We start from the raw sequence: 11,402 nt of genomic DNA on the forward strand, positions 1-11,402 counted from the left end.
TTTATTCAGAATTTCCTTTATTGTAACTTGAAGCCATTGCCTCAAGTCCTACCCTCAAGAGCAGGAGAAAAGAAGCATGCTCCCTCTTCCATATGACAGCTCTTAATATATTTGAAGATGGCTATCATCTCTCAGTCTCTTCTTTTCCAGGCTAAACATACCCAGCTCCTTCAAGTGCTCCTTGTAAGGCTTAGTTTCCAGGCCCTTGATCATCTTGGTTGCCCTCCTCTGCACACTTCCAGCTTGTCAAAATCCTTCTTAAATTGTGGTGCCCAGAATGGGACACATCTGTTTTATGTTACCAAATATACTTTTATAATTCTGCCTGAATTATAGTGTGACAAGTAACTTGCATCGTATTTCCCACCCATCCCTATTTGTTTCTTTCTTATTTCACAGACTTGATTTCAAATATTTTATAACATCACTCTAACACTTAAACACAACATTGAACTAAAATATAATGCCTCAGATTTATTCAGGCATTAAAAATGATTTTTGCCTCATGAAACATGAGCATACCTGGCCCCAATGAAAGAGATAAGTGAGGTTACTTTGTATCAGTTAAAATTTGGCAGTCTACCAAATGTTAATTTGCTTTTTAGCTAGTTGAGATTAAATGTAATTCCTTCCCTGAGCAGCCTTAAAGTAAGCAACCATGAAAGCATTTTCAGAGTAATCTGGAAGGAATTGACATTTAAAGGAGTTAGCATTACATCTGCACTTTAAGGCTATTAATTTCATAGATAAATCAACGACATTATTCTGTCTTTATCTTACTTTTTGAAAGGACTCCATCAGCCAGAGGAATGGCAGCCCAGGGTCAACTCAAGCTGCTCTTATCCCAGCCATACTGTAATTGGAACTTGCTTTTGGAAACCCTGCTACATCACGATTGTCTCTTAGTGAAACTTTTACTGAGGAGTTCCAGTAAGTACTGATGCTTTCTATAGTTGCATATTTTACCATTGAAGAAACACAAGTAAAATGTTCAGGGTTGCCACATTGTTCGCTATTTTAATATTAACAGAAGGATCGTGGTCGTCACTTCACATAATTAGCATTAGGCTCAATACTTGCAATCTAATTTTCTCTCATTTTTTTACTCAGGATTTTTTGTTCGGATAGGAATTCACATTTATCATGCTGATACTGTTTAGAATATAATGTGTTTGTTATTTACTAAAACATTAGCTGCAGATATTCTGCAGTTCTCTTGGTCCAACATATGGTCTAACATTTGCCAGAAGAGCACCACAACTAAACTCCTGTCCTGTTTTTTATTGAATGTTGCAATGCATTCATTTACCCATTCAAATGCATGTCAGCAAAGACTGAAAGATGTCTGAAGATCATATTCTTCCCCTGCTGTTGGATTATATCTACTAGTGTGTTCAAGGATCACAAGGATGGAGTCACAGCATTTATTAAGCTTTTGGCTGACCATTACCCTGAGATTCAGTAGATTGCATCTGGCCTAGACATGCTGAGCTGTAAACAATTGTTTCTCTAGCCCAGAACACTGAAATCATTTAAGAGTTTGTTTTTGTAAGAAAAATCCCTATTGTGTAAGAAAAGACCATAGATCTTAGCCTAAAAATACTATTACATGTCACCCCAATCTCCATGAGGAGTGTGAGAATCCAGGGGTTCCAACTGCTTACACAGGGTTGGGTTTCCTTTGGAAAGATCGAGGCACAGCGGCTAGTGTCTTTAATAAATATAGTTTTATTAAGGCATAATTACACCTACCGTAGAAGTCTGCAGTGGAGACTGTGCAGCAAATTATAGCCCAAGAGTGTCTTCCATTGCCCCTTCCATTGTCCACTGTCTCTCAGTGCAACTTCCTCTGACCATTGCTGCATGGAGTTCTGGCCTGCCCTGCAGCTCATAGATGTCTGGCCTCTGGCCTCCTCCTCCTTCCCAGCACACCTCTCAACAAAAACCCAAGACTCCTGTAAAATGACACTCCTTCCTGTCACCTTTCCATCATATCAGCAACCCTTGCTTTCCACAGACCTGATAAGCTTCTTTGACATGTAGATGCCTGGCCATTGTTTGATAGACAGGCTGGTTTGCCCAGGGATTCCTTGTCTGGCACAGTTCTGTAGCTTGTATTTTCCTTCTTAGCCCAAATATAGATTCTGACATTCATTATACAACAAAATTTTGTTGTAGATTCCACTTACACGTTCACTACTACCTCAGCTTCTGAACTTTTCTTCTTTCTTTATTCAAGAATCTGAATTATCAAAAAGTGGAGAACAAAGTACTTGCCTAGACATGAAGAGCAGTCAAGAGCCTAGTCTGACTGAAGCAATCTTTGCAGTGCTGTCTTACTGTACTTTATCTCCCAAATCACTTGGTGGTGTTCTTGAAAACTACATGGAAAAAGAACAGATGTGGGATTGTTTATACAATATATCAGGTATGAAAAATGCAGTGAAATTTTCTTTCTTTCAGGGGTGTATCCAGTCTTGCTGGAAGTGGAGTTCTGTTTATGTGATTCACTAACTCCTACCCCTTGTAGTTCCCTGTACCACACTCCCAATTTGCCCCAGAGGTCTTCTTCCAGGGCTCGGTGGGTAGCAACATATGTGTGGGATGCTTTAGAAAATATAAAATTGCATCTGAAGGAGGATCTTAGGTTTCAAATTGAGAACCAGTCATAGAAATTTCTTATAATACCACAGAAGTTGCTTTCATTCTTGAATGCTCTGGGAAAATCTCCACTTAGCTTCATCTGTGCCACCACATCAGGCACTTCCATTTTGAACTTCATTTCATGTGCCTCCTTGCAGATTTAACTCTGTGTTTTCTAAAGCATTCATTCGTTCAGAGTATATTTATCCTGCTCTTCAGCCAAAAAACAACTCCCAGGGTGGCGCACAAATGTCAGTGATAAGACAAATAAAAAAATTCCTTCAGTAGCACCTTAAAGACCAACTAAGTTTATATTTTGGTATGAGCTTTCGTGTGCATGCACACTTCTTCAGATACACACATCTGAAGAAGTGTGCATGCACACGAAAGCTCATACCAAAATATAAACTTAGTTGGTCTTTAAGGTGCTACTGAAGGAATTTTTTTATTTTGCTTCGACTCAGACCAACACGGCTACCTACCTGTAACTAGTGATAAGACAGTTCCTGCACTAAGGTTAACAATTTAAAAAACATGATGCAAAATGAAAGAGAGGAAGGAGGGGGATAAGCAATCCTGGGGACAATTTCTTAGTTATCTAGAACTCTGGTAATGAGCAACTGAAATGGAAATATCTCAAAGAGAAGAAGACCCAAATGTTACGGATGGAAAGACCCGTGTATCCCACTTCTTTTTATAGTCTGATGGAATGGCTGCTAATGACAGTTGAGGAAGGAGCCTGAACTGGTCTTTTCCTCTTCTGTAGCCAGGCCCAGAACTCAGTCTAGTCCACCATTTAAGAAACTAAACCACCAAAAGCCACAATTACCTTTAAATACTATACATATTTATATTATCATACAGGTCAAGTCAGTCATGATAACTTGTCTAAATGCAAAGATAAACAGAAGTAGTATGTTGGATAGTAGTAATTATCAACTTCTAAGCAAAACAACGGGATACGGGTGGCGCTGTGGTCAAAACAACAAAGGCATGGCAACTGAGAAAATAATAATTTATAAAAGTGTAGCATTTGATAACATAGCATTGTTATGTAGAAACTTATTTTACTCTGGTTGCTTTTTTATTATACAACTGTAACATGGAGAACTGTATACAAAAGTTTCTAAAATGGTAATATTAAATGTTGCTAAATAGGCTCGACTTAATGTTTTCTTTTAAATTAATATTATTACTATTTTGTCTCCAAAGTTTCTAGTTGCATTGAGTCAGAGCCAGAGGTTATCAGATGCTTGAAGCTGACTTTGATTAATTCAGTTAAGGGTATTGTGAAGCAGATAATTTCTTTGATGCATTCATGGGAAGCAACAGAAAACTATGGAACCTATCAACACAAGCAAATTGTTCCTGAAAGTTTGCTGAAGACTGTTCCAAAGGAGTGGAATTACACACCTAGAGAAATGAAGAGAAAAGAATCTGGGAAATGTAGGTGTGCTTATATAATTCCTGTCAAAATAATAGCTATACATTTAATGAGGACAAATCAAAACTGAAGAATTAGAATTAAGTGGTGTGATTTGATAATGAATACTATAGTAGTACAATTTATAGTATTTTAGAAGACTATTCATGGAATTGCTTACATACTTGGGTGCAGTACTTTGTCTTACTGAGTTCTTAGCACAATCTTTGTCATTGTGGGCTAGTGGAAGGCCCACATTCAGCAAAGTCTCTTTGGGAAACCAAATGGGAAGACAGAATGAACATACTAGTAATCCTGGCATTGGTGACTTCAGTGTTGAATTACTGCAATGCACTTCATGTGAGGATTCCCTTGTGCTTGGTCTGGAAACTGCAGTTAGTGCAGAATGCTGCACCAGATTCCTGACAGGAGTGAGACCCTGTCAACATATCACTTCTCTACTCAGAGATCTGCGCTGGTTGCCAATTAGTTACTGTGCCAAATTCAAGATGTCACTATTAGTATATAAAGCTCTTAACTATTTGGGATCCATTTACTTGAGGGATTGCCTTATCCCATATACACACACTTTGCCACATTGAACTGTGACACTGACATTTTTACAAGTGCCATGTAATGTCCATTCCACACTTGCAAGGAATCAATCTTTGCATTTGGCAGCACATGCACTCTGGAACTGCCTGTCTATAGGCGTTAGGCAGACACATTCACTGTACAGTACTGTTCTTGGTGCCTGCTGAAACCCTTCTTTTGTTCAGAAAAGCCTACCTTGAAATGTAAATTTGATAGGCATTTTAATATGCAATTTTTCATAATGTAATTTTTAACTACTCATGTTATTTATATTTTGAAATGTTTTCGGTCTGGTTGTTTTCAACTTATGACTTTTTAGGGATAGTTTTAATGCATATTATATAACCAATTAGATCTCTGTGCACAATACAAACTAAGATGCATAGTACCTCCCCCACTCACCCTGGCATCCATATCATCCAACATCAGTATAGAGAGCTGGTTTTGCTCTTGTTGCAATAAGTTTCCCTCAGTGCAATACTTACATTTTTACCTCACAGGAGAGAATGGCAGCCATTCACTAATATGAAAAAAAAATTGAGGGGTATATTTAGTGATGCTATTTGGGTAGGGGCTATAGCAGTGGCCACAGGTAATTGACAACCATCAAATTTTGTTTCAGATAAGTTGGTTATTCTTCTTAGTTCAGTGTCTTGCAAGACTGGAATTATACCATGTGTTTGTAGTGGGTGGGTGGGAGAGTAGGATTAAAGAGCGGGTGTCCCCCTTTCCTACACTACTATGCTGCAAATAACATACACCTATGTATGTTTGTCATGGTAGCTCTCATCATGATGTGGCTAAGTTCCTAGGCTCCCAGTTAGCCAGATGTTTCTGCCATTGTGTTGGGACAAGTGAGGAGGCAATACTCTTTCTTCCTTAGCTTACATATGCGGTAGCAGAAGCAGAGAGCTCTTGTGTGATCTGCCTTTGTTGTCTCCACTGTTGTCCAGTCACACTGGCCCTTCTGGGTCTCTGAGCGCTTCCTGCAGGACAGGAAGATGCACCACACAAGAATAACAACATGAGCAACAGAAGATAAGGAACTTAGTGCCATAAAATAAGCACAACTGTCAGTTACGATCAGTTTTAATTTTATTTAATTTTTAATACATTATTGTATTTGCTAAAATTATGTTAGTGATAGCCAAAGGTCTCCAATTACTAAAATAGCAGCCTGCTTTTCTTTATGTCTTTTACAGTTTATTAAACAGATTGCTATGTTCATCTTTTGTTTATTGTAAATATGTTATGATCATCACAAGTTTAATTTATAGTTTACGCTGGGGTTGTAACATTGGAATGTACTTTGTCACATACTTGTAATATAGGCATTTATAATTTGCCATCTATAATGGCATGCCATTTTCTAAACTTGGAACCTTTCCCTCTAATTAGCTCCTGAGACAAGTTTCAAAATCCTTTACTCATTTTGTGCTTGAATTTAAATTTCAAAATGTCACGCTTCTATTTGACTCTTAATTTTTTATGTTAGGGTCTTTAATGTGGAATGTGGGAGTAATTTATGTCTGAACCAACTTCACGTGGTATTAAAGTAGCAGAACTGTATAGATAATATACAGATAGTACCGTGTTTCCCCCTTTTTAAGCCGTAGTCATAAAATAAGCCAGGGCAGGATTTTAAAACTTTGAAAAATATAAGACATACCCCGAAAATAAGCCATAGGTCTACCTGCAGGGTCGGCGCCCAGCAGTGCCGCGCCGGATCGAGGAGGTTCTTCTATCCTACTGCCTTTTAGACTGTGGCCTGCTGGCAGCCTGCCGGGTCAGCACCGATCAGCGTCGCGCTGAGCACCGGATCGAGGAAGCGGCCTGCAGGGTCGGCGCCCAGCAGCGCTGCACGGAACACCACCTCCTCTATCCAGCACGGCGCTGCTGGACGCTGACTCTGCAGACCCGATCGAGAAGGCGGCCTGCTGGATTGAGGAGGTGGTGTTCCATGCGACGCTGCTGGGCGCCGACCCTGCAGGCCGCTTCCTCAATCCAGTGCTCAGTGCGGCGCTGATTGGGGCAGACCCGTCAGGCTGCCGGATCAAGGAAGGTGCGCCGCCGGGGCGACTGGCTGCGGCGGGAGCCCTGCTGCCATAATATTGTGGGCCGCATGGCCTGAGGCAGAGTAGCAGCGGGAGGCAGAGCGGCGGCAGGGTGACTGACGGCGGCGGGAGCCACGCCGCCGGAACGTTGTGGCCTGAGGCAGAGCGGCGGCCAGAGGCCAGCTGGCCCTTCCGCACCGCCGGCGTGACGGGCGGCGGCGGGAGCCCTGCTGGCCCCGTCCGCCTTCTGTGCGCAACAAAAAAGCGAGCCAAAACCTGGCGCGCAGCTCAAGCATGGGACGAGGGGCACGATGAAGCAGCCCCAACCCACCCCCTGCAGAGTCTCCAGAGTCAGATCCCTCGGCAGGATCACTTCCCGCCCCCACTGCTTAGAAGGAGCTGCCGGTGGAGCGCAGGGAACCTGGAGGGGTGGCGAGGAGGGCAACCTGCCCGTCTGCCTGCCTCCCTCTCTTAACTGTTGTAACTTGGCAAAGAGGTTTCCCACCTCATCGTCATTGCAGGCAGGAGGAGCACGAGGAAGCGGGGAGGGGGGAGTTAATTAATGTTCAGAGAGTTAGGCTTGGGAAGGGGACAAAGGGAAGGCTTTAAAAGCGTTGCGAACGGGGAGATATTCTATTTGGAAGAGGAATCCGTCCTCTCGCTTTTTTTTCAGCAAGGCATCCCAATGCAATGGCTTGATGCAATGCAATCTCCTCTTTTACGTTGCAATCTGTGCCAGCTTTTGCAACTGATAGGGCTCCAGTGCCGGCGCCCAGAGCGGATCTATCTATAGACAGTTCTTGCTTCATAAAACCCAAGTCTTGTAGTGCCGTAAATAAAAAAATAAGACATCCCCTGAAAATAAGACACCGTGTGGTTTTTTGAGGGAAAAAAGTTAGAAGACGGTGTCTTAAAAAAGGGGAAACACGGTATATTGATTTTTGTTATGGCTAGATTGCAACATGGAGATTGACCCTTTACCTTTAAATGTCCTGATGAAGTAGGAAACTCAGTGAGATATATCCCACTGAATGTGAGCAAGCTGATTAGTGTGCATGTAAAATGAAGTGTACATAGTCTTACAACTGAAGACACTTCTTCTTAGCTTCTCAGAGAGGCATCCCATTTTATATTCACAACCACTTTGTGAAATAGGTTAGATTGATATAGATTTGGGAGGGAATGAGTGAGATTCTTGGTAGAGAATAAATCCACAGAATGTTTATTTGCAACAAGAGGCTGGTACTGGCTCTGATGGCACTTAATGAACATGCAGTCTTGCACCCCCACCTCCAACACACAGAAAACACCAAGTGTGAACTAGATGCTCTGTACAAGCAGCTGATCATATAATTACCCTCACCTTTGGGGTTGAGCGCCTATGCGGGACGTGCACCTTGATCCAGCATGGAACATGGAACTGATGTGTTTTCCCAGGCCAGCATGACTCCAAATTGGACTTGCACTGGCCTGGAAAGTGAATTTCAGCCTGCCCAACATTCAGCCAATCACAGACAGGCTGGTTGCAGGGGATGGGCTGGGCTGGGCCAAAAGGCTTCCGGGACATTTAACCCTGGTCTGCCTCCACCACCTTGTCCAGATGCTCGGTTAATGGGATTTCTTCACATAAAAAAGGGTTGGGTAGAAATATGCACTAACTGACCCTCTGCATCATCCAATGGTCTTATGGACTGTCCAGGTTACACAAAATATTATCTGCATGAAGTTGTGTTCACTCCACCACCACAAAATAATGGTAGCAACCCCAGCAAACATGTGAACCAGGGCTATACATCTAAGAGACATCTAAAATTAAACATTGGCATTCAGTCTTCATAACTGCATTGTATAGCAAGAGTGTTTAATGTTAATCATACCTTCTTTCATTCTTTTTTTAAAGGCTTCACAAGGCTTGCTGCTCAGGCAGTATCTATTGTAATCAGCAAGTTACCTACAGTGATTGCATGTTTGCCTCCCCCAATTAAGTATTTCTTTTTTCTCTCTGAGAGAAAAATGCCAAAAAACTTAATTGAATCGAAAAAAGCTGGTCTTCTTGTCTGGATCTTGATTGTAATTATATGTCGGATATTTGAGGATGGAAACACCACAGAACTTTTAACGGGTACAACTCTTGACAGATGGAGCAAAGAGAAGCTCAGTTTGGTTCGTGTATGTTTGGAAAATATTATAGGGAAAAAGAAAAGTAGCCCTAAACAAGTGACTCACAAGATTATACAGAGCATTGAACAACAAAGGCCAAACTGGATTGAAAACCAGTTACTAAAGGCAAGAAAACTGGGCATAGACTGGTAAGACCTGATATTTCACTTTTTGTTTTTGATTTTTGCTACCATTTGCCTATACAACATGAATAATGAAATGTTTCGTAGTAAAAATGTTTACTGTAACAGATACTGAATTCCTGCAGGGCTCTGATTATAGGATAAATAGAAAACGAGGAAAATAGTGTTTTTCCCATAGAAGGGTGAACTGTCATTACATATATTATTGCAATGGATTTTACTATGGAGATTAAGGAGGATATAGTTCATACAAAAAGCTTTTTATGGTCTTCTGTGATTAGAAACAAATAAGCACATTTAATTTTGTAACATAACAGCATATCCAGAGAGAAATCCAGATCTCACAAGAAAAGTACCCTTCTGTTTTTTGTGAGAAGAATATCAACATTTCCAGATTTTACTTCCAATTTGCAACATTTAGAAGATTTTTCCAAAAAAGCTGAGGGCTTACATGTTCTATAGCTCCCTGAGTTATGTGTATTTTTAATTGGTAGCATGTGGATTAATCAAGTCTTATTTATTTTATTTAAAAGCATTTATATACTGCTTCATAATTCAGAAATTTCTTTTAACGGGTGATTTTGCTGGTATTGCTAGTTTTTGCTTATATAGTTTGTTGAATAAACTTCACTAGTAACAGTAGAATGTTCTGCCTATTTCATCTACATTTTATAAAGGGCGACCTCTTGTTTATAATCTGTATAGGCAAAATAGTACTACAAGATTGAGTCATCCATGCAAATGAAAATGTATTAATTCAGCACATTGACTTGTGCTATTTTATTGCTAGGGGTATTTGGTTGGCAGAAACTGCAAAAAGCAGTAACAGTATCACACAAATGCTCATTGACATTGACCTTCATCATCTTTATGTGTGCATTTAATACTAATTTTCACGCTCTAATCCAATGATTAAGAGATTAAGGCTGATCTATTTTGTTGAATCCAGTCGGTCTTCCTTCTGAAAAGAATTGCCTACAATTGTTTTGCAAGACTGGATGCCATCTATGATAAGGGGGGAAATGTTATTCACTAGGACAGTAGCATAAGTCAGTTTGTAACATTGCTGAAATTGGAAGGCCTTTTATGAAACAGAAATCATATCAGTAATGTATGTAATTGGAAGATCCTAAAAGCTCCAGTAATACTTTTCCTTGCTTCTTATTTTTGTAACAAGAGTATGCCATGATATCAGACAGATTGCATATGCCAATTTTTTAAATATAAATATCTTTCAGGCTTCTTACTCAACATTTTAATAAAAGATGCAAACATTTTCTATAGCACAACATCTGTTATTTCAATTAAAGGGTATACACACATACTCTCTCTCTCTCTCTCTCTCACACACACACACACACACACTTAATTGAAACATCAGTGTTTGCATCCTGTACTAATTTTTTTAGTATTTAGCTTGACAGATATTTTGAATAATTTTATCCATTAGCCATTAGAAATGTCACTTTTGTAGCGCCCTGTTCCTGAGAGGAGCTATGCTCTGTCTTCTTTCATCTCATATATAGACTTTATTAACTTGGAAGCAGAAATTTACTGTGTAGGAATGTGATCTATATCATTGGACAGTGGGGTGGTCAATAGGAGTTGTGTGTTTCCTGCACAGAGTGAGACCCCATGCAGTAAATTGTATGCCAATTTTCTGGTGCCCTCAGGGTGGGAGTACATGTCATTTTGTGTGGAAAAGTCTGTGTGGGTCTTGTGTGCATTTAGTAAAACTGTTCTAATCTGTCTGATACCTTCTGGGATACTTGCCTGATTGTAGTAGAATTTTTGTCACTGAACCGCTGGTTACATCATGTGCTTGGGAGGAACTTTTTGGGGAGGGAAGAACATGGTAATGCCACCCCAATTTAAATGATCATAGGTGATAAGAGACATTGTGACATTTTGTTGCAGGGTCCCACTTGTCTAAAAAACCCAAACCCCTGTCCATAGCTGATTATTTTATTTGCTAAAGAAATAGCCAATTTTTTTTCTAAAGGAAGCTGGCAAATTTGATTTAATTATCTTATTTCTTTGTGATTTGATTTCCTCCACAAGTCTTGATCTGTGGTAATTTACTAAGTGCAAACCTATTTAGTGATTAAAATGAATAAATAACAATAATTGGGAGTGTGTGATAAATGTCTGACTGATGCATTTATTATATGGACAGTGTTTTGCATACTGAACAATGTGGCTGAGTAATTTAACAGAATAAGGAAATGGTATTTCTGTTGAACAATGTTTCAGTTCATATCAAGTACATTATCTTAGCTGAGTAAAATATTTCAACTGATGAACACAGATATAATTTTATCTTAATGGAAACAGAGAAAATAAAAGCCAATGAGAAAAGTGGCAGCTGTATTCATTGCCTGTCTT

The 11,402-nt window shown here is 40.0% G+C and overlaps 1 protein-coding gene across 3 annotated transcripts in view; it reads left to right on the plus strand.

Moving 5' to 3' along the window:
- KIAA0825 (KIAA0825 ortholog) overlaps positions 1–11,402 on the plus strand; it is a 195,318-nt gene that overhangs the window by 69,339 nt on the left and 114,577 nt on the right. For all 3 annotated transcript variants that reach the window (XM_060280188.2, XM_060280190.2, XM_088652791.1), the window contains 4 exons: positions 791–930; positions 2,240–2,428; positions 3,856–4,089; positions 8,615–9,023. In XM_060280188.2, coding sequence (XP_060136171.2) covers positions 791–930; positions 2,240–2,428; positions 3,856–4,089; positions 8,615–9,023 — 972 coding nt within the window. The remainder of the gene's footprint in view (positions 1–790; positions 931–2,239; positions 2,429–3,855; positions 4,090–8,614; positions 9,024–11,402) is intronic.

The sequence above is a fragment of the Zootoca vivipara genome, chromosome 10, assembly GCF_965207765.1.
Source record: "Zootoca vivipara chromosome 10, rZooViv2.hap1.1, whole genome shotgun sequence".
Lineage (NCBI taxonomy): Eukaryota > Metazoa > Chordata > Lepidosauria > Squamata > Lacertidae > Zootoca > Zootoca vivipara.